This window comes from Rattus norvegicus, chromosome 2 (assembly GCF_036323735.1).
Source record: "Rattus norvegicus strain BN/NHsdMcwi chromosome 2, GRCr8, whole genome shotgun sequence".
NCBI lineage: Eukaryota > Metazoa > Chordata > Mammalia > Rodentia > Muridae > Rattus > Rattus norvegicus.
The window spans coordinates 17,567,209-17,591,766 of NC_086020.1; the positions used below are offsets into that span (position 1 = coordinate 17,567,209).

At 37.9% G+C, this 24,558-nt stretch overlaps 1 protein-coding gene across 2 annotated transcripts; it reads left to right on the plus strand.

Annotated features, from left to right (window-relative positions):
- The first annotated feature begins 3,240 nt into the window (after positions 1 to 3,240).
- On the plus strand, positions 3,241 to 23,870 carry Ccnh (cyclin H). 2 transcript variants are annotated; one of them, NM_052981.4, is made up of 9 exons: positions 3,286 to 3,531; positions 4,618 to 4,740; positions 9,728 to 9,801; positions 10,883 to 11,093; positions 15,731 to 15,894; positions 18,731 to 18,801; positions 22,313 to 22,424; positions 22,774 to 22,834; positions 23,703 to 23,870. In NM_052981.4, the coding sequence occupies exons 1-9, from the start codon at positions 3,415 to 3,417 to the stop codon at positions 23,739 to 23,741; spliced, it is 972 nt and encodes a 323-aa protein (NP_443213.3). In that variant the 5' UTR covers positions 3,286 to 3,414; the 3' UTR covers positions 23,742 to 23,870. The 2 variants fall into 2 exon arrangements, with proteins under 2 accessions (XP_038959193.1, NP_443213.3); XM_039103265.2 differs by lacking the exons at positions 22,313 to 22,424; positions 22,774 to 22,834; positions 23,703 to 23,870 and adding an exon at positions 20,506 to 22,306 and having other exon boundaries at positions 3,241 to 3,531.
- The last annotated feature ends 688 nt before the right edge of the window (positions 23,871 to 24,558 follow it).

The window sequence follows — 24,558 nt, forward strand, 5'->3', positions numbered from 1 at the left end:
AATGTTCAACATCTTTAGTCATAAGGGAAATGCAAATCAAAACAACCCTGAGATTTCACCTCACACCAGTGAGAATGGCTAAGATCAAAAACTCAGGGGACAACAGATGCTGGCGAGGATTTGGAGAAAGAGGAACACTCCTCCATTGTTGGTGGGATTGCAAACTGGTACAACCATTCTGGAAATCAGTCTGGAGGATCCTCAGAAAATTGGACATTGAACTGCCTGAGGATCCAGCTATACCTCTCTTGGGCATATACCCAAAAGATGCCCCAACATATAAAAAAGACACATGCTCCACTATGTTCATTGCAGCCTTATTTATAATAGCCAGAAGCTGGAAAGAACCCAGATGCCCTTCAACAGAGGAATGGATACAGAAAATGTGGTACATCTACACAATGGAATATTACTCAGCTATCAAAAACAACGACTTTATGAAATTCGTAGGCAAATGGCTGGAACTGGAAAATATCATCCTGAGTGAGCTAACCCAAACACAGAAAGACATACATGGTATGCACTCACTGATAAGTGGCTATTAGCCCAAATGCTTGAATTACCCTAAATGCCTAGAACAAATGAAACTCAAGACAGATGATCAAAATGTGAATGCTTCACTCCTTCTTTAAAAGGGGAACAAGAATACCCTTGGCAGGGAAGAGAGAGGCAAAGATTAAAACAGAGACTGAATGAACACCCATTCAGAGTCTGCCCCACATGTGGCCCATGCATATACAGCCATCCAATTAGACAAGATGGATGAAGCAAAGAAGTGCAGACCGACAGGAGCTGGATGTAGATCGCTCCTGAGAGACACAGCCAGAATACAGCAAATACAGAGGCGAATACCAGCAGCAAACCACTGAACTGAGAATAGGACCCCCGTTGAAGGAATCAGAGAAAGAACTGGAAGAGCTTGAAGGGGCTCGAGACCCCATATGTACAACAATGCCAAGCAACCAGAGCTTCCAGGGACTAAGCCACTACCTAAAGACTATACATGGACTGACCCTGGACTCTGACCTCATAGGTAGCAATGAATATCCTAGTAAGAGCACCAGTGGAAGGGGAAGCCCTGGGTCCTGCTAAGACTGAACCCCCAGTGAACTAGACTGTTGGGGGGAGGGGGACAATGGGGGGAGGGTGGGGAGGGGAACACCGATAAGAAAGGGGAGGGGGGAGGGGGATGTTTGCCCGGAAACTGGGAAAGGGAATAACACTCGAAATGTATATAAGAAATACTCAAGTTAATAAAAAAAAATGTTAGAAACCCATACCAGTAGCTAAAGGAATACAGAACATGTCATACTTCAAAGAATATTATTTCTGTGGGCTTAAATGTAATCCACTCTTTCTTTTAAAAACAAAGGCTTAGATAAGAGTATCGTGTAGCCTAGGTGCCCTGAAATTCCCCACTCGGTGGCCTTTAATTCTTAATCCTCCTGCCAGACTCCTCAGTGCTGTGATTACAGGCATTCACCACCACTCCTGGCTTTATTGTTTTTTCTATAACTTCCCTTTGTTGTGTGTCACCAAAATCAGAAACTATTTGTTTGAGAAATAAAGGTGGTAAGTTAAGAAAATGTATACAAGAGTTGACTTAAAATACTCTAAATTGGGGGAAAGGGGTTGGTCCAGTGGATTAAGCATTTGCTTCTCAAAGGCAAGGAACAGAGTTGGGATGCATACAACTCAAGTGAAAATCTAGTTTGCTTGTTGGCCAATGTAACCTTGCCCACCACTCTGAATGCAGAGAAGGGGATATGTAGCTAGCCTAGCAGGACCTGTGGAGCTATGGTATGTTTGAAAGGTGATGCTTCAATCAATACAATGCAGAGAGATTGAAGAAGATACCTAACATCGACTTTGGCCTTTTACACGCCTGTTACACATGTATACATGTGTCTTAGGGTTCTCTAGAGTCACTGAACTTACGAAATGTCTTTCTATATTGAGAAAATTTATTGTGATGACTTATCAGTCTGTAGTGCAGCTACCCCAACAATGGTCAGCAGTGAATGGGAAGTCCAAGAATCTGGTAGTTGCTCAGTCCCTCCAGGCTAGTTGTTTCAGTTGGTTTTCCATAGAAGGTTCCAACGGATGTGCTGGCAAGTAAATGCAAGCAGGCGAGAAGAATGAATCTTCCTTCTTCCAAAGTCCTTATGTAGGCCTCCAGCAGGTGTGTGGCCCAGAAGGCATGTACCACCATGCCTGGATCTGGGACCTATTTTTGTCTCAGGCTGACTTTGAACTCAGAGATCTCCTTGCCCCAGTCTCCTGGGATTAAAGGAGTATGCATACTTCCTTGCCTGGGCCTAACCTTGTCATAGCCACTGTGCTTCAAGATCTCTATGCCAAGATCCAGGTTGGAATCTTGTGTCTTCCAGCCTCAAGACAGGGTCACAGGTGAGCCCTCCAATTCTGGGTTGTGGTTCATTTCGGATATAGTCAAGTTGATAACCAGGAATAGTCATTACAACATGCATACCATATACACAAAGATATGCAAAACTTACTTCAAGTTATGTAAGTAAAATTGATCCTTATTCTTCTGGTCCTCTTTTCTCCCTTTCCTGTTAAGAGCACATAATCTTGAATTCTTTTAATTTTCTCCTTATCCTAGAGATTTTAGGATAAGACTTTAAGAAATGGGATATTTCCTCAAAGCAAGAAAGGAAATCCTAGTACTATCTATGTGTGTGCTCTTGCTGGTAACTTTAGTAAAGTATGTAAAACCTTTCTTTGGAGACCATGCTCTGCAAAGCCAGATCTGTGATTGCAATACTCAGATTATAAATTATATTGGCACTCAAAATACTTAAGAGTCTGTCTACAAACAATACATAGGACAATTTAAGACTGCACAAAGACATTTGTGTTTGTTTACAAAAAAAAAAAAAGCACTGAAAAATTTCCAGGTAATAATTTACATCTTGGCGGTGTCCAATAAAACAGAATTGTAAAACTAGCATCCACTTTGTCTTCGGAGATGGGAATACTGGGAAGATTAAAAACCTCTGGAGAAAGGTTGCATTAGCTGTAGCTTGAATTCGCATCCAGCACTTCCATTTTCCAATCAAGTCCCTCTCTCCACAGGTCCTGAAGTCCCTAGTGCTCACGAGTCCTCGGGAACCAGGATCACTGCAGCCGCACCCACTTCTGACGCTACCAGGCCACGTCCGTCAGACTCCTCCCCAAGCCTGGGAGCCCCGAGGCTCCGCCCTCCCACGTCGCGGAATCCCTCCCTAGGGTTCCGGAAAGGCCCCGGGCAGACGCAGGCACGTGACCGTGACGTCACGCGCGCGCCTGCGGTCTGGGCCGAGGGTTCTCGCGTTGGCAGTCGCTCGTGGCTGCTGTCTCCCGGAGTGTCGCTGTTTCTGTCTCGGCCCTGCGGCCCGTGAGGGCTACAGCATGTACCACAACAGCAGCCAGAAGCGGCACTGGACCTTCGCTAGCGAGGAGCAACTGGCGCGTCTGCGGGCCGACGCCAACCGCAAATTCAAGTGCAAAGCTGTGGCTAACGGGAAGGTGAGGTCCCCGCGAGCCAGCCCCTGTGCCCACCCTGAACCTGGGGACCCTCCTGAAGTCTCGCTTTGCCTGCCGGCTGGAAGCTTGTAAACCGCTCACCTGGCCGTGTCAGTGCAGACAGTGACTGACGCGACAGTCAAGTCCCGGGCGAGTAACATCCTAGGGAATAGCGAAAGCCTTGATAGAGTGCGGATTTTAGTGCGGGACTCGAACTGGTCACTGGTCTTTCGGGATGTCAGGACAAACCATTATCTATAGTTGGCAGGAGGGAGGGCAGAAACAGCCGTTGGTGTCTAGTTGTGAGTCAGACTCGAAGGAAAGTATGTGGAGTGCTCGTGGTCATTCGTGGGTGAAGCTGTACCTCTGTGGCAGTGGTTGAAGAACATGGGCAAGCAACTTGTAAGTGGAAGTGTAAGGAGGATGAAGCTCATGCCAGAACTGAAGGGGACTTTCCAAAGACTTCAAATGGGAAAATGATGGCTTGTTGGATCTGCTTTCCAGAAACAACCTGAACTCAGAATGTTGCACAAGGAAGCCAGTTGAGTATGGCTTGTTCTATGGTACTGGTCTTCCTTCAAGTTTCCCACTCATTTTTATTGTACTGCCCTGAGGTAACTCAGGCAAATAAGATTTGTATTCCCAAAACAAGAAGGTGGCCAATGAATTGAGGTGGTGGTGGTTGTTGTTGTTGATGATGATGATGATGATGGTTTAATTTGGGTGACACATTGATTGGCTGAGAAAACTACTTTGGGAGATTTCCAACAAGTGAAAATATGTATCTTCTTTTTAACTTACAAATAGTGGTTTCAAACCTGGGAGTATATTGGCATACTCTGTCATGATTGTTTAAAAATGTCCAAATTGACAGTTTGAGAACTTGTGAAATGAAGACCTAGATTCCGTTTATTGATTTTGTGTATTATTTTCCTAGATATTTTGCTTAATGCCTAGCAAACTTACAAAGAGAAAAAAATGTAAGGTCTGTTTTTTGTTGATGGTATGAGTCAGATTTAAGCAAGACAGAGAAGACAGTTGTACAATTAATGCACTGAACTTACATTGAATTGTTTGCTCTGTCTAAAGGTTCTTCCAAATGATCCGTTGTTTCTTGAGCCTCATGAAGAAATGACACTTTGCAAATACTATGAAAAAAGATTGTTGGAATTTTGTTCAGTGTTTAAACCAGCTATGCCACGGTCTGTTGTGGTAAGTAGTTGTAAAGAAGAATATGCTTGTTAGCTAGCTTGAGAGAACTGAACTCTTACTCTTCACCCTTCCTCCCCACCCCCCACCCCCGATAATTTTATTTTTCACATTACATTCCAATCATACCACCACTACCACTACCACCTCTTCTCACCCTTTGCAAATCTCAGAGAAGGGAAGCCCTTCCCCCTTTGGGTACCACCCTAGATCTACTCCCAGAAGCATCTTCTCTTCCACTGAGGCCCAACATTCAAGTCATTCAATTTGGGAAAGAGGATCCGATGGCAGGCAACAGAGTTAGAGACAGCCCCTACGCCAATTGTTAGGGACCCATATGAAGATCAAGCTGCACATGTGCTACAAATATGGAGGGGGTCCTAGATCCAGCCCTCTTTGGTTGGTGATTCAGTCTCTGTGAGCCCCCATGGACCCAGGTTAGTTGGCTCTATAAGTCCTTTTCTGGTGTCCTTGACTCCTCTGGCTTGCTCAAGTCTGTCCCCCAGTCTTCCACAAAACTCCCCAAGTTCTTGATGTTTGTCTCTGGGTCTCCGCGTCTGTTTCCATCTGGGCCTAGATGAGGCGTCTCAGGAGACTGTTATGTAAACTCCTGTCTGGAGGCACAGCAGCGTTTCAGTAATAGCGTCAGTTGTCTCTTTCCCATGGGCTGGGTCTCAAGTTGAGCCAGTCACTGGTTGACCTTTCTCTCTAGTCTCTGCTCCATCTTCAATCTTATCTTACAGGCTGGACAAATTTTGGGTTGATGGGTTTGTGGATGGATGGGTTGATGTCCTCCTCCTTTCACTGGCAGTCCTGGCTAGCTACAGGAGGTGGATATTTCAGTCTCTATATCCCCTGGTCATAGGAATCTCAGCTAGAGTCACCCCCAGAGACTCCCCAAGCCTTCCCTAGGTGATAGTCTCAAGTTCTGTCTATTTCCCTCCAATTTCATGATGTGTTTGTTTTTAATAGCTGAATAGTATTCCATTCTGTAGATATACCACATTTTTTAAATTCATTCTTCCATTGAGGGACATTGGGTTGTTTCCAGTTTCTGGCTATCATAAAAAAAGATGCCATGAACACAGTTGAGCGTGTGTCCCTGTAGAACAGTGGAGCATCTTTTTGGTATATGCCCAGAAGTGGTTTAGCTGGGACTTAAGATCTATTCCTAATTTTCTGAGAAACTGCCAAACTGATTTCCAAAGTGGAGCTAAGGATGTTGAACATTTCTTCGGTGCTTCTCAGCCATTTGAGATTCCTTTGTTGAGAATTTTGTTTAGCTCTGTACCCCATTTTTAATTGGTTTATTGGGTTCTTTATATATTTTGGATATTAGTCGTCTGTTGGACAGTCCTGTACAATAAAAGAACTTCTGGAGGTATCACCATCCTTGATTTCAAGCTGCACTACACAGCAGTAGTAATAAAAACTGCATGGTACTGGAATTAAAACACACAGGTTGATCAGGGGAATAGAATCAAAGACCTTGAAAACACCCACACACCTATGGACACTTGATATTAGACAAAAAAAGCCAAAATGAGGGAAAAAAGGATCTTCAACAAATGGTGCCAGTCTAACTGGATGTCTGCAAATAGACACATAACTATCACCCTGCACAAAACTCATGTCCAGATGGACTAAAGAAAGTAAGAAACTGCTTGAACTCATTGGCACAGGAGATAAATTCCTGAACAGAACACCAATAGCTTAGGCACTAAGAGCAACAGTTACTAAATGGAACTTGATGAAACAGAAAAGCTTTTGCAAGGATAAGGACACCATCAATAGTACAAAGTGGCAGCCTACAGAAGGAAAATACTCTTTGCAAGTAGCCAAATTGTATTTATGTTAAGAGTTATCTTTGAGGTTAGAGTCCTAACTATAGACTAAATAGGACCCAAACTATTTAGCAAATTATAATAGAAAAAAAAATCTAGTAGTTTGTTTATTCTCATAGTGTGGCCCAGTACAGTCCATCTCATCCGAAAGGGGCTCTCTTGTCATAACTAGAATCTTAGATGATCTGGTGACTCTTGGAGTGCCTAATCTAGTAGTCCTCTGCTTCTGGATGGAATGAGCTGGAACTGTGGGGAACACATGGCCGCTCCATGGATCTTGGGCTGAAAAGTGAGTCTGGAATGACTGTGTTAACTGAGAAATGTGGTTTCTGCCCACATGCTTAGTTCCCTATATCAAAGCATGAATTTAATGTTCTTTAGCCACCACAACATGCTTCAGTGAAAGTTGTATATGAATCAAATTTTTTTAAATACCGGTATTTTCATACATGTTATCAGTATAATGAATGTGAGAAAAATAATCTTGTAAGATTTTTAGGTGCCTATTCACAGTTTGTACATTTTATAAGTCAGGACATCTCCAGTTTCATTTTATAGTGTGCTTACATGTTGTGACATCCTCATTTTTCTTCTCATATTCTTTACTAGAAAACAGTAGAATTGAGATTAGAATATAAACTTGCAGTTTTTCAACACTGCTAAACTTAGTTCCTATTTGAAATGCTCATTGATTTATATTCCAGCTGCTACTCTTGCCATAAGATCTTTTAAAACTTTAATAAGAGTATATTAGAGGTGATATTGTTACTGTTTTCTTGGTGACTTTGTTTTGTTTTGAAATGGTCTTGAACAAGTTATGTTGGCCTTGAGTTTGTTATATTCCAGGGGGTGACCTTGAACTTCTGGTCCTAGTGCCTAAACCTCACTGGGATTGTTGGCACTGCACTTCTAGTTTTAATTAGTGCACAGGATCAAACACAGAGCTGCATCCATGCTTGGCAGGCACACTACTGAGTATATCCCAGTCTTAAAGGGATTAGTTCATGTGGTTCTTAGTGCTGTGTTTTCTACTGAGGTGGGCATTGGTGAGAGGAATAGGTAACCTGTGTTACAAGCTAAACAACAAAGAAAAAAGATGGTGTTAAGGGAGTCCAAAACACTTTTACCTTGTTTATGACTCTTATGGCTTGTTGGCTGTAAAGGTTAAATATGAAAGTACAGGCTGGTTTTATGAGTCAACAAGCTAGAGTTATCACAGAGAAAGGAGCTTCCCTTGAGGAAATGCCTCCATCTAATCCAGCTGTAAGGCATTTTCTCAATTAGTGATCAAGGGTGGGTGGGCCCATTGTAGGTGGCATCATCCCTGGGCTAGTAGTATGGGTTTCTATTAAGAAAGCAAGCTGAGCAAGCCAGGGGAAGCAAGTCAGTCAGTAACATTCCAGCCCTGGCCTCTGCATCAGCTACTGCTTCTGACCTGCTTCAGTTCCAGACCTGAATTCCTTTGGCAGCAATGTGGAAGTGTAAGCTGAATAAACCCTTTCCTCCCCAACTTGCTTCTTGGTCATGATGTTTTGGCAGGAATGGAAACGCTGACCAAAACAGCTGTTTTTAAAGTTTCAAAACAAATGATTTATGACCCAATTAAAAAAAAAACTATCTAGGCTCCTCTATTTTTATAATAGAAAAAATGGAAGAACATTGAAAATACTAAATCCATAAGTATTTATGGTTCATTGTAAAGTTGTAGACTTATCTGAGAGAGGTAACAGTCATAAACAGTAACAGATTAGTTTCTGTGATGAAATTGGGTTTTATCTTTTTCATTACAGAAACTGTAAAATGATCTAGTAGTATTAAATTATTTCTTTGGGTCAAGCAATCTTTCAGTGAGTTTTATGAATGGACACAGTGATTATTTTTTTGTTAATTGTTTAAGTTGACAACAACTCTTGAAGCATTTAAATGGAGGACTTTTCCTGTTATCAAATAAATAAGTGGTTATTTTACTACTCAGTAGGTCAAGATAGATAGTTCTTAGTTGAATATAGCCTGTCACCCTTGATAAATGTGTGAATAAATAGGATTAATCATGCTATTTCATTTTCTGTGAAGATAGCAGTATGTTACTACTGTATTATAAGGATTGGGATAGATTGATACTGCTGTGCTTCGCACAGTGGAATTATCGGATGGGAAGTATTCAGGCAATTGTGAGGTGTACAGTTTGACAGTAGTCATCATGGTTCATCACAATGAAGATTTGGAGCTAACAGAGAAAAAGCTTTTTGCTCCAATTATGTTATCCATTCGCATTTTTCCAAAATTGGCTAACCTGTGATCATTGGTATTTTAGTCCTTAAAATTTTCTTGAGTATAAGTATTCATTTTGTCCTGAATTCAAAAATTAATACACAGATACATATATTTTTAAATTTAGTTGACTACAGAAAGGATTACTCCACATAGGCTGGGGACAGATACCTAAAAAATAATACAGGCTCTTTGATTGTGTGTGTGTGTGTGGTTTTTTTTTTCCCCTAAGGGGAGGTTCTCCCTAATTGGTTCTTGATTTGTCAATAAGCTGGGTGGAAGGTACAGGTGAGTTCTGGGTCCCAAGAGGATGGAGATGCAGGGAAGAAAAGAAGGAACTTTTCTGCCATGCTTTGGAGGAAAATGCACACAGCAACCATGTAAGACTAAGACCTCAGGGCATCTAGGGCCTGCAGCCTCTGTTACTGGCTGGTGGCCAAAGATGCTTGGCAGGGGCTAATTGCAACAAGCCACTAGGTTTAGGGCAGAAGGAGAGACAAAGATAGTAAATTGGTAAGGGCACACATTTCCAGGTGGGAGGTATTTGTGCCCAGCAGTTGTGCTTAAAGGCAAGTTAAGGTGACAAAGCTGTCTGTGTGTCCTTTATCCAAGGATTCAAGGGTCTTGGGAGTGGCCTGGTGGAACAGTCACTCCCTGAGCATAAGGAGGGTAGAAAAGGAAGCCAAAACACTCAACACTTTTTGTTGTACTTTATCAGAATTCATTGTGATTAAGGGAAAATTCAGACATACCGGCGATGTGGAAAACATTTTTAAGGAAACCTGTGCATGAATAAGTTTTTTTTTCCAAATTTAACATGTAACAGAAGTAGATACTGCTTTTATAAATGTTTATATTTTTATTTTTAATCTTAGGGTACAGCTTGTATGTATTTCAAGCGTTTTTATCTTAATAACTCAGTAATGGAATATCACCCTCGGATAATAATGTGAGTATAAATTTGTTTTTGTTTTGTTTTGCTTTGTTTTTATTGAAGATGTTTATAATGTGTGGACCTTTATCTGTGAGCTGTATATGACAGATAACTGACAATTTTAATTAGGAACAATTTAGACCTGAATTTTTTTTCTATTTGGATATAAGGCCTTCTTAGTTACTGTTATGTTCTGTATAGCTAATGGCCTCTGAACTGCAGCTTGTCCACCACTCACCTAGTTCTCTTTCCACTAATAATCCTATTAGTTCCGCTATCAGTGGCACCTTTATTCTGCCAATTGCTTAGGCTAAGAATCATTTGAGGTAATTGCTTTCTCTCCATTTCCATTCAGTTTGTGCATCTTGTAACTTCATATTCATTTTGGCTAAGCAGAAGTATATGTTGTTTCCTCTCTTTGCTAAGCATCATGCTTATCATCATGTATGAGAACACAGTTAATATAGGACTCACCAAACTGTTTGCTGCCATTTATCCTTCTGTTTGTCTGTCTGTTTATTTATTTGTCACCATTCCCTTCTCAGCAGTCAAGCTCAGGGCTTTATTCTGGCTTCAGATACTAAAGGGTGACAGCAGTAGCTTTCTTACACTAGTTCTCGATGAACTTAACTTAGTACTCAGGAGAATTCCATGTTTGCTTGCAAGCAGTAATCACATCCTCACAATGACTTGAGGCTGCTGCTGCTGACTGTCTAGAGTATTAGTTACTATTACCTGTCTTGTATGGTTATAAGGTATATGCATGTGTTCTATTCCGTTAAATTAAATCTTCCATTTATATTTCTTGATACACACTACTTATTATGTTTTCCAAGTTTGTGGTTGGATTATAGATGCTATGTGTTAATGGTTAATGCTGTAGCAGTAGTAAATGATGGCTCAACCTAACTATATAGTTTCTCCTAAGCCTAACAAAGTTTAAAGAGGAACATTTTTTAACTTCTGTTTTATTTTTTAATTTAATTCATTTAATTTCCTGCAGTATCTAGCATAGTCACATATGAATATTATGCAGTTTACAAAGCACTTTAAGTAATAATTAGGTATTTCTGCCATCCTTTATTTTTTTATGTAGGCTTACTTGTGCATTTTTGGCCTGCAAAGTAGATGAATTCAATGTGTCTAGTCCTCAGTTTGTTGGGAACCTTCGAGAGAGTCCTCTTGGACAGGAGAAGGCACTGGAACAGATTTTGGAATATGAACTACTACTTATACAACAACTTAATTTTCACCTCATTGTCCACAATCCATATAGACCATTTGAAGGCTTCCTCATTGATATAAAGGTAAATGTACTGGCATGAAACAGCTGATAGAGGTACTCCTTTATTACTGTTTGCTAAAAAGAATCGAAAGCTTTCTAACCAGTAGTATCCTAACTGCTATAACACAGGTGCACCCCAAGAATCTTCGCTGGCTTTTCTAGGGTAATAGTTTTCAAACTTCAGTGTGCATTAGAGTCTACCCGGAAAGTTTGTTTCTTAAGATTATTGGGTAAGAATTCCCAGGTTTCTTGTTTAGTAACCTATAGTAGATTATCAGATTATAGTAATGTTCTTATAACTGGTATATATTGTCATAGATCTAGGCCTAGTGACTTATAGTGCCTCAAAAAATTCTTAATATTAAACCAAAAGATAAATTAATCTTATTGTAAATGTTTTATGAACTCAGTTCACAAATATAATCGCCAAAATTATAAGTAAATTGGTGACACCTGTATGGTCAGGGGCTCAGGAAGTTTAGGTGGGAGGATCACTCTGTACCTAGGAGTTTGAGACTAGCCTGGCACTGTAGTGTCAGTAGATCACAAAGCTTGTAATACAAATATGTGCATGTGTATATTTTACGTGTAGAATTCAGTCTATGTATTTGTATGTACCACATATTAATGCATATGTTAATATTGATGTAGTCAATTTAAGTTGTTGAGTAGACTAAGTCAAAGAAAAGTCAAGAGCTGGTTATTCTCAGGTAAGCAGCTATTTATGCTAAGCATTATGTTTTTGGGGTGCAACCTAGAAACAAGACAGGAACATGACAACTTTCATGGACCTTAGATAACTATTAATGTGGTAAATTTTATATAGGGAAATCAAAATATTCTATTAGAAGATGGCAGATTGAAAAGCAAGGAAAACACTGTTGAAGTGAAATTCAAATCAAGAGTAGAATTAGGTGAGGAAAGAACACCCCACCCAAAGACTTTCCTAGTCAAGCACTCAGGAAGAGTCAGGGGATGGAGGGGAAGAGTGTTTTGGCTTGAATTAAAGGCAGGTATCTAGACTAGGTAAATAGTGTTGAAGATGTTTACAAAGGAAAAAGACCATGAAAGCCTTGTCTATAGAACTGGCATGATTGGGTTCACAATGTGAAAAAATGGCCTGTTGGCACCTCACAGGTTAGTTGGTGTCTATACTAGTCAGGTTTCTCTAGAGTATTAGTGTGTGTGTGTGTGTGTGTGCGTGTGTGTCTGTCTGTCTGTGTGTGTCTCTGTGTCTGTGTGTGTGTGTGTGAGAGAGAGAGAGAGAGAGAGAGAGAGAGAGAGAGAGAGAGAGAGAAAGAGAGAGAAGAATTTATTAGGATGTGGTCAAGTTAATCAAATAGTGACTGCCTATGAACACAAGATCCTATCCACTGTCCAGTAGTTAAGTCTATGAGGCTGGATATCTCAACTGGTCTTCAGTATACACTAGAATGCCAAAGAAGGAAGTGCTAATACCAGAGAAGGAATGGACTTGCTAGCAAGGCAAGAGCAAGCAAGCAAAAAGAAGGGCCGCCTTCTGCCATGTCCTTTATATAGGCTTCCAACAGAAGGTGTGACCCAAATTAAAGATGAGTCTTAACACCTCAAAAGATCTGGATTAAAGGTGTGTTTTAAACAAAATCCCTGACAGGGTCATCCAGCCATTTGGGGTTCTAGATAATTTCAGATGTAGTCAAGTTGACAATCAAAATAGGCATTATACCATCAGATGAGATTAGACATCTGAATGTGTCTTGCATTATGAAGAGAGTGGATCACAATGGACAAAGGGGTAACAGCAGGGTAACAGCGAGGGCTTTGGTCATAAATGTTTAAACGGTAGTTGAAAAATGAAGAAGCTTATAATGGGAGTAAAATGTATCCAGAGTTGTAGGATTGTTGGAAAAAAATAAAGGGAAGTAGATAGAGTACTCTAGTAAGTAAGGAGAACATCTTTCCAATTCTGCTTGGATTAGGAAAAGATAATGGAGGCTGCTAATGTTTGCTAAATTCGGTGCCAGAAAGGTCATTCATGATTTTATTGACATTTGTCTTTGAAGTGTGGAAGGAAAATAAAACAGATTGGTGGCTTTAGGGGAATAAATTAAAAGACAACAGGCTGTAGAGATGATGCACCAGTTTAGAGTACTGCTACTCTTCTAAATGAGCAGGGTTTAATTCCCAGCACCCGCACTGTAGCTCATAATTGCCTGCAATTCCAGTTCCCAGGAATCCAATTCCCTCTTCTGTCCCTCTTGATTACTAGGCATGCATGTAGTGCATAGACATATGTACAGGAAAAACAGATACACATCAACATGCATAAAAACAAAGGAAATAAAAATTTTAAAACTATAAAGGAAGGAGAGCCCTAGAACTCCTGTTAACTTGGTTACATAGTAAGATCCTGTCCAGGTAAAGGGAAGGAGGGAGAGAAACAAGTATGTTTCTTATAAATTAAAAAAAGTATGTTCCTTAATTACTGGATATATTCTGAGACACTAGGTGAATTTGTTATTGTGTTCCCAATATTATACTCTTCCCCCTTACATATTGCCCTTAGCTAGGTGTTACTGTGCATGGAGCTCTCATAACAATGGCTTCTGTTATTCTTGTGGATGTGTCTGAAGTGTTTTATAATTAACATTTTTGTTACTAAGTAGAAGAAACATACTCTAAGATAAAAATTAACTTTTTGCTAGTAAGTACAAAACATATATTCTAACATAAATTAAAGTTACATAGTGTAGCAAGAACATAAGCAGTTGCATAGTTTATCATATTTTGAAATTTCTGCAATATACATACTTATGTCTTATTCTGACACAAGACCATAGACTTGATTACTCAAGCATTGCTGAAAAATTATATTTGTGATGCTTGTGAAATAACTGAATGATGGGAAATGTTCAGCTGCTTTAGAACCTTGTATAACTCATTCCTCTATTCATTACTGATAGAAAAATTGTTTTGTAGGACAGAACTCGTATACATAACTTAGATTAAACAGTTTTTTCTGCGAATTGGAAAGAGGTAAGATGGAGGAAATGCTGGATGTAGATGTGTTTAGTTTTCTAGAAGAGATTGACATACTAAGTACTGATCCAATGAGCTAGTCATAAGAAAAGTTAAAGGGAAGTAGAGACTGTCTAACAGCTGGAGATTCTCTCCAACAATATAAAGGGGTTAGCATGTGGTTTGAAATGGTACAACTGGTCTTAGAGAAGATCTTGTGTTGATTCGAGAGAGAGAGTCTGGGTGAAAATACTATTGTATCTGAGGATTTGATAGGAATAGTTCTAATCCTTATTAAGTGCAGAGATAATTTTCCATAGAATGATATTCTTTTGAAGCTTACTCAAAGAAGAAATTTTCTAGGAAAACGTGATTGTTAGGCTGAGAGACATGCCAAGGTTAGTGAATTTGAATTGATATTAGGATCCCAAGACCTCTTCTGTAGATTTTTCTGTCAATGCCCAGAAATCAAAAGTATAGAAATTAGACTCAGATACTGTTGAAATTGAGGCTGGAGAGATTGCTAATTAGTTAAAGAATGCTTGCTTTGTTCCAGAGGACCTAAGTTCACCAACATCTGGTAGTTCAGAACTGCCTGTAAACTCCAGCTTCAGGAGAAGTAACACCCCTTTCTGTCTCTGTTGGCACTATGCACATATTACACACATTCACAGACAGACATATACATATACATTTATATATATATACATACATACATACGTATGTATGTATGTATGTATGTATGTATGTATGTATACCTAAAAATGCAGCAAAGAAATTGTTGAAGATTCTAGTAAGTCAGATCAGGTAGAAGAATTCAAATCCAGAGCTCTAAGATTTACAAGAACCTCATGAAAAAATTAAGCAAAATCCCGAGAAAGTGGGGAGTGACTACATTTATCATTTCAGAGGTTAGATATTTGGGGACAATGACTAGGCCTATGTGGAACTCTACAGTTGAATCTGATATTTTGTTTCAGAATATTTATAGATTGTCTTACTAGTTTACAATTTGACAGTAAGTATCTGTCAGTCTAAGGGATTGAAACTTAAGGAAAGGAACTGATAGACTGCATAAGGTTTTCCAGAATTCTTGAGCTTAGTCTAAAAGTATTTCTGTAGATATCTGAGAAGGCTAATTGGTTCAGCACTCATTTCCCTTTACTTTCTCTCTCAATAATATAATTAGAAAAACTAAACTTTAACAGTGATTTAATACAATTCCTAATGTGGCCTTTCAGTCTTTACCAGAGAGTATATATCTAATACATCTTGGCTTTGCCTTGAATCCAGTAGAATCTTAGAAATTTCCCTTTCTAACTGAGAAAGTACTAAACTGAGAATAATGTTAAGTATTATTGTGCTAAAGCATATGCTTCTGGTTTTTTTTCCGTTATAAGTATATTATCATGGTTGTATTCCAAAAAAGTTTGAAAGTCCTATCAGTAAAAACACTCAGAATTTGATGACTATAATTTAGTAATGTTCTATTAGTACATACCAAACAATTTAACATTGAAAGATTCATTTTTGGAACATAGGAAAGGAGTTACTTTTTAAAAATCATTATTTATTAAGTACTTACTAGCTACTGTAGTTTTTAATAGTATGGCTATCCAATAAATTCTCAGAAATAGTAACATCTATAAACTTTCTTTCTAGACTCGATACCCCATGTTGGAGAATCCAGAGATTTTGAGGAAAACGGCTGATGATTTTCTTAGTAGAATTGCATTGACAGATGCTTATCTTTTGTACACACCCTCACAAATTGCCCTGACTGCCATTTTATCAAGTGCCTCTAGGGCTGGAATTACTATGGAAAGGTATTAATTTGTCTTACCTTAGTTCCAATTCAAGTTTTACTTTTTAGTAAAGTCTGAATTTTTAACTAAGTTTCATTAAACAATGTTTCTGTGTGTATAAAATATATATCTGGTTTTGTGGTTGAATAAGGAAATTGCCTTTAAAGAAAGCATTTAATCTAGTATTGTTGAGCTAGGAGAATACTATTTTGACTTATCTGGAAGTGTGACATGTACTTTTGGAAGACAATTATAGCTACCAGTATATGACAGATTTACAAGGCAGTGTTAATGCAGCAAATCTGATTTATTGTATCATATGTTGAAAAGCATATGTAACACTTTCAGTAATGATTTATAGAAGCAATGCTTTAAGGTATATCCATATGAAAATTGTAGTTCAGCCATAAATAATAATAGCCAGTACATAGACACACATAGATGCAGACATTACATGAGTACTTAATGTGAGTTAATTCCACTTGATATTTTAATGTTATCTTATGCACATACTAATTCTTACACTTGTAACAGTGCTATAGGTATATTATTATGGAGCTGGAAGAATGGACAATTAGAAATAATTGTAATACTCCAGTTGCTTTCCAATTTATACTATTTATTATTCATATTCAATTTCTATTATGATGAGATTCTTTTGTTTCATCTTTATAATTAGCTAAGGAAAGTAAAATTTTCTAAACTTAAAACTATTTTATACACTTAAAAATTTCAAAATACAATAAGATGGCATCAAACAGATGTGATTTAGTTTTTGTCCTTCCTCACTGGGAATATTTATTATTACTACATACAGAAGTACCAATATTGCTGACCACACGGCAATATGTACACACACATACACATTCATACACACACACACACACACACTCTAGTCCAGCCTGACCACCTGTCTTATCAGCTCTGCAAATGTCATGCATACTTACATACATATACCTACATATGGATGTATATACACATAGACAGACATACTTATTTACATTTGGATGGAAGGAGCTGAACCCCAAATGCCACACTGCATTGCTTCTCTCTGGCTTTTTTGTACCTTCTTAGACAAAAGTTCCTTAGAAAATTACCTCATAGATAAAATGCTACACAAAAGGGGAGTTACAGAGGACAGCAGTGTTTCATATAAGTTCAAAGTAACAGTTTCTCATGGTCTTGTTTTATCTTGGTGCACATCTGTGGCTTTATCCTGGATCTGACCTAGAATGAATATTTTTCCTTGATCACAAATCTGTCCCAAGCCTATTTCTCTTCTTAGTATAATTGTGAAATCTCATTGTAGACTCTATTATGCAGCTTTTACTATTTAATGAGGAATGGACACATTCTATTTTTGATTCTAACTTTATAATATATTCTTCTGACAAAACAAAACTATCTCTAAAAACTTTCTTCATAAATTATTTGAATCAAATCAGGAATTCTATAAAATCATTAATTTATCTAAACTTAATTCATGAAAGTTCATCTTTATGTTGATTTGCATGAAATCTGTCCAATAGGATGGGCTAATGCCCAGGGATCATTAAACTGTAATAGGAAAAGGCATATCGACTGCCTAAGCAATCCTGAGATGCAGATCTCTTGGGACCTTGCCTGCCTCTCAGAGTTTTCCCATCTTAAGCCATGCAAAACTGGTGGGCCACCTCCAAGAAAGTTACCTGCTAGCCTTAGCCTCTCCTAGATGCCTCCTGACAGGTGGTTAGGAGCTGCCAGATATGGGTCCTGGGAACCAAACTTGGGTCTTCTGCAAGAAAAGTATGTTCGTGTATCACTGAGACATTTCTCTAGCCCTAGTATACCTATCCTGTACAAACACAATACCCATTAGGTAGATTTAACCCTATTGTGATTTACATCGAATTTTATTTATTTAATACCACACCTAAGAAATACAAGACTGAAACACTGAGCTATAGAAAAGATAACCATGTGAATAACTGACTTGTCTGGAGGTTAGGTGTAGAGTCTAAGGGCACATGGGGAATGGAAACAGGAGTGTCAGGAGTTAAAGGGCATCCTGAGCTATGCTGAGCTGTAAATGGGCTACATAAGATCCTCTTTCAAAAACAGTGATTTAAAAATGAAAGAAAAAAAAAACTTCAGGAGAATTGCAGATGGGTAACAAGAGGGGAATAAGGAAACTAGTTAATATGTAACGTAGTTATCAAAGTTTTGTCATATTGCTTAATCTAGGTAGTTTAAAAATAACAACAGTTTGTAAAACTCTTTGCCTTCTTTATAAGTAATTTAGCTGGAAGAAAGTTTTCTTTATATATTTATTTTTGAAAGACCTGAGTTGCTTTGGACTTCATAAAGATAGATTTATAAAGCAGGAGGTGATCCTGTGTTGGTAGATTGCTTTCTCATGTATAGCTATAGGTACAATGACATTGTTACAGACGGGAGAGAGCTGACTGGTGCATAGTCCTTATCTTCTACCTTTGAGCTTAGTTAAATCCATCTATAGCGCAGACTTTCATAAATCACATAAAGTTAGGTAGGCTTGTAGTTGGGCCATATCTATAGCAAACATTTATTGTAAAATGATAAATATTGGCTGTTAGTACTTTTATCTCTGAAAAGTTATATATAGTAAAATATAAACTTTGAACAGTACATGTCTCTTAAACTGGCAGAAGTGGTACTAAGTTTTTCAGGCTGTAATAGGTTTTAGTACTGTGGAGGTTTCAAATAGTATATACTAGTTTTAAATAAGTAATTTAAAAACTGTCCTTGATAAAATAAACATTGATGTAAATAATTTATGCCTGTCTTTTCAGTGTGCAATGTGCTTTCAATGAGTTAAAAAAAATTTTTTTTACTTCAGCTATTTATCAGAGAGTCTAATGCTGAAAGAAAACAGAACTTGCCTGTCACAGCTACTGGATATAATGAAAAGTAAGTGCTATTAACAAAGCTGCTTACTGAATAAATATTTTGGTATTTAATGTGCTGTGGTAGACTGGTATTTAAATTTATTTTTATTGAATTATTGTGTCAAAATGCATTGAAGATTCATTGCCGAGAATAAATAAAAGGTATGTGAAAGGAAATACTTTTATTTGTAAAAAGAGAATATGGATATCAGATTTACAAAGGGCTAAGTCAGAACAGATTTTTTTTTTTAAAAGTATCCACAAATAGATGGTTGACACTTAGAATCAAGAGAACTAATTTCAAGCAAAGGTTTGCATTTGGAGCATTTGTTTTATAAATAATTTTAGCTAGTTAATACCTTCCATGTCCTGTTCATTTTGTTATCAGTACAAAGCTAGTAATTTGTCATGTGGGGGTTGGTAAAGGAGAGGTGCCAATTTCAGAAGACACATTGACTATTATTACAGCTTGGAGATCAACATCTGGGTCTGGGTTGGGACTAGGTAGTAAAGCCCTTGTCTAGCTCATTTCAATTCTTGTTTAAACTCTAGCACCAAAAACCCAAATCATCCAAACCAAAAAACCATGAAGAATGCTGCTTAAAAATGCCCCCTTAGATGTTTGCCCGGAAACCGGGAAAGGGAATAACATTCGAAATGTAAATAAGAAATACTCAAGTTAGTAAAAAAAAAAAAAATGCCCCCTTAAAGGAGGTCCATGTCCTACCTGTGGAACCTGTACCTGTTAAATGAGACTGTAAAAGGCGGTATTGTGCAGGTTAGTTCATCAGAAGGTGCTGATGGTAACGTGAGTTAGTGAAGTGAAAAGTACATGTTTTAACAGCCCAGATGTCCTTCAACAGAAGAATGGGTACATATACACAATGGAGTACTATTCATCTATTAAAAACAATGACTTCATGAAATTCTTAGGCAAATGCATGAAACTAGAAAATATTATCCTGAGTGAGGTAACCCAGTCACAAAAGAACACACATGGTATGCACTCACTGATATTAGCCCAAAAGCTTGGAATACCCAGATATAATCCACAGACCACATGAAGCTCAACAAAGACCAAAAGACCAAAGAGTGTATGCTTCAGTCCCTCTTAGAAAGGAGAATAAAATATTCACAGGAGAAAATACAGAGACAAAGTATAGAATAGAGACTGAGGGAAAGGTCATCCAGAGACTGCCCCACCAGGGGATCCATCCTATATTCTGTCACCAAACCTAGACAATATTGTAGATACCAAGAAGTTCATGCTGACGGGAGCCTGATATAGCTGACTCCTGCCAGAGCCTAACAAATACAGAGTCAGATGTTCTCCACCAACCATTGGACTGAAAACGGGGCCCCCAATGGAGGAGTTAGAAAAAGGACTAATGGAGCTGAAGGGACTTTCAACCCCATAGGAAGAAGTGCCAACCAAAATTGTACACATGGAGGGAGCCTTAGCTCCAGCCACATATGTAGCAGAGGATGGCCTTATCTGACATCAATGAGAGGAGAGGCCCTTGGTCCTGTGAAGGCTCAATGCCCCCGTGTAGGGGAAGGCCAGGTCAGGAAGATGGGGTGGGGGTTGGGGGGGACACTCATAGAGGCAGAAGGGAGGAAGGGATGGGGGGTTCCAGAGGGGAAATCGGGAAATGAGATAACATTTGAAATGTAAGTAAAGAAAATATTCAATAAGAAATTAAAAAAAAATTGCATGTTTTCACAGGGTCCTCATGAACAGAAGGTAGAGATATGTTGGAGACGGTCATAAAAACAGTGTTTAGACAAAAAATGTGCATATCTTTAAAGTTGGAGTGATGTGTCAAAAAGCCATTACATTAGAGCCTTCAGACAAAATTTGCCAATACTGTGATTTTTGGCCCAAGGAAAAAAGGTTTCAGATTTCTGGACTCTGAAGGGTGAGAGTATACAGTTGGTTGCTTTAAAACACCAAATTAGTAATGATTTTAATAGGAGCCTTAGAAATTAAAAGACTTTGATAACAGGCTTACCAAAACCCCTTGGTGCTAGAATTGAGAAATCCTCTTTAGAAATTCTGATTAGAATTTCTGCTTAATTAATACATGCATTTATGTATTAAATGTATGTGTGTATGTAACATATGTACACACATACCTACGTACGTATAAACATAATACACATATATGGCATATATATCACTAATTTGTGTTTTTGAGAATCTAGAAATGTAGCCCAGGCTAGACTTAAACTTGAAGTGTCTTTCCTCAGTTTCTGAGTGTAAAGATTGTAGGGATATGTCACCATGCTCAGTTCTTCTTGTCTTGGCAGTTATGTTCACAGGTATTGAAATGTACTTTAGAGGTAAAGCAAACCAATTAAAATACTGGCTTGCAGACCTTTGTTTAGGGCATATACTTTAATGTTTATTTTAAAAGCTGACATTCTAGTCATGTAGTTTCATGCCTTGAAGTGATTTTTTTGCTTGAAGTAATTTTGGATTTCCTCTAAGCATAATGGAGGGTTTTTTGTTTTTGTTTTTTTTTCCCTATAAACTGTAGGTCTTTGTATTTACCACTAGAGGGTTCACTTCCAAAGCTAATTGTGATTTGATCATAGTACTTTCTAACAATTTGGTAGTAGAAGGAACCATTAAGAAAACACACTGCTTATCTGAAGCTTACAGCTTAATTATTGATTTCTTATGAAACAAGAACACTTCAGAAAATATTCAGTTTTAATAATATGAAGGTATTCTTATTGAAAAAAAGATATTGACCTAAAGATGTTGAATCACAAATACCAATTTCAGTCTGAAAGCACATGACCACACAGTAAGTCCCCAGACAGGTTTCTAATCTTGAGATTTTTGGTTTATTATATTAAATAACAAGATAGAAAGTATTTTATGTAATCTTATCTTTACTTATCTAGTTTGTTTTTAACTTTTGTTAAGGAAAGCATTCTTTTCTTGTTATATATATATTTTTATATGGTAAATAAGAGGGTATATTTTTGGAACAACATCTATAGTATAGATTGTTACTGTGTATGGTTGTTAGTAGAGAATAAAGAATATTTACTAAATCACATAGGGATTATTTCAAAAGCCTTAAATTGAGAAAAATGTATACATGAAGGTACTTATAAAAAATTACTACCAGTATTATATACAGCATGCTTATGTTTATGCTATATATAGTATAACATAAACAGCAGATACTCACTGTTTGAACTTTAAAGGCTGCTGCTGCTTGATTTTAATACAGAATACAAATCCTAGTAAGAATATTTGTTGTCATCAATGTCTTCTCTTTCCTGAAGCAAGTTAGATTATTATGCTTTCTTTAATACAAGCAGACTTTTTGGGTTGTGTTTTGTTTTTTAAAACAGGATTTGTCTGTGTAGCCCTGGCTTTCCTGGAACTTACCCTAGACATGGCTGGCCTCAAACTCAGTTCCACTTGCTTGTGACTCCTGAGTGCAGAGATGGAGGCATGTGCCACAACATCTGGCAGAAGAGTTTTTATTAAATACGTTTGTATCCCCGTGTAGGCATGAGAAATCTAGTAAAAAAGTATGAGCCACCCAGATCTGAAGAAGTTGCTATTCTGAAACAGAAGTTGGAGCGATGTCATTCTTCTGACCTTGCACTTAATATGGTTACGTAAGTAGGCATGACACAGAAGTTATGTTCATAAAGCCATTGAGTTCAATTATGTCACTGGTACAAAGTTTGTTAATGTTAGCATCTAAATCAAACTTTTAAAAAAAAGTTGAGTACACTGATTTTTGTCTGTTTGGAGTTGAGCTATCTAGTGCCTGTTCTTCAGTAAAAATGTATTTTGTTTTTGAAGATAGGGTCTCACTCCTGTTAACTCATGCTAGTCTGAAGTGAAGGTAATCCTGTTACCTCAGTCTGAGTGCTGTCTTTGTAGCTGTAGGCTACCACATTGGGTTATAATTAATTTTGTTGCAAGTATCAGTTTTGCTAATCAATAACTGCTTATTTATAGAAAGAAGAGGAAAGGCTACGAAGACGATGACTATGTATCAAAGAAACCCAAACAGGAAGAGGTGTGTTTTCCCCTAGATAAACTTATCATTTTTGTTTTCTGGCATGAACTAAGTTAACATGTACTGTTCTGAACGATTATAAGCATTATAGACAGATGGGGCTGAGAATGTTTGAAACAGTGTCTGCTTTGTAGCTCTAGTTGGTCATGAACTCCCAGTTCTTAAGAGAAGTAAGTAAGCCTCAGCCCTCTGAATACTAGGACTACAAGTACGTCTGAAATTTGAAATAATTTTTTACTTACCTGTTTATGCACAATCTGAATTTTAAAGATATCGTTAAGGGGAAGATTTATTTTGGGTAACAGTTCAGGGGGATAAGAATCCATGGCAGGAGAAGGCATGAAGAGGGCTTCCTACAAGGTGGTAGGAGCAAGAGGCAGCTGCTTGTTACATGGTGCTCACAGGGAGCCTCTACATGGTCTATTTTTACATGACAGTGAACCACTTCTAAAGTAAGCTACTTGATTGAAGTAACTTCCTATGATAGAAGGTGTGGTTTGCCAAATTTTATCTGTTCTATAAGAATCCTTCCCTTGCCTTACCCCAGTTTTAAAAACTGTCTCTTAAGAAGTCAAAGATAAACAAGCACAGGCAAAAGGATAGCCTTCGTATACTTCTTCACAGAGCGGGCAGCGGCCTCCATGTCATTGTCACAGTGAAGTGCAGGCAGGACTTAGCACATACCTGTACTTCAGCACTTGAGATACAGCAACACCACAGGTGGCTGCAGCCATAGTAGAAAACCATCTCAGAGACAAACAGATCTATAATAGACTGTTGTCAATCCACATTTTCTTAAAGGGAAGAAAAGAACAAATGGCTCTATTGTTCTTCAGTGTTACCCTCACCACATGTTTTTTCCCTTTAGGAGGAGTGGACGGACGATGACCTGGTAGATGCTCTCTAACCAGTGTAAATGACTGCAGCAGTACTTACTGACCGACGGAAGTAGGAAGCATGTCTGACATTTTACTTTTGTCAAAATAGTGCAATGTGAAAACATCAAAATATATTAAACTTTTCTAATTCTTATATATATTTCCTCTGTGATTGTTTTATACTGCCACCTAGTTAGAATATTCATGACCCACTAGGGTTAGTAGCAAACCACACCTTCCTGTGGTGGCCAAAGTCAAACTATGGTACACTTCCTTATATTTTTCTAGACAAAATATAATAAACCTTTCCATTTAGAAGACCTGTACCAGAGAAACAAAATACAGCAGTAGGTAAACACTAAAAATGCTAAAGAAACAGGTTTCATTCTCCAGAAACTCTTCAGGTGCTTCTCAAATGTTTCTCTATTTCTGAATCGCTACTAAGCTGTAGAAGGTACTGGGCACTTAGTACCTAGGTGCTAAATTTTATTCCAAACAGTTACTGGCATATGCGTTTAAATAAAATAGAATTTTTGAATATAGTTTAAAATCTTAAAATTACGACCTATAACTCATAACAAATAGTATAGTCAATTTTACCATTAAATTAAAAATAGGCATTATATTGACTAGGAATTTCTAGATAAATTAGACTCTAAAATTAAAAATGAAATAAAATTAAAAATTTAGTTAATTATATACCTCAATGTGCTATTTTCCCAAATAGCGATTGGAGAAGACAATAATGCCTGCTCCTGATAAGATCATTCACAGCGTGCCTGACATACCAATATGTACTTGCTGTATATACTAATAGTAGGAATTACAGTTAAGACCAAGTTGCAG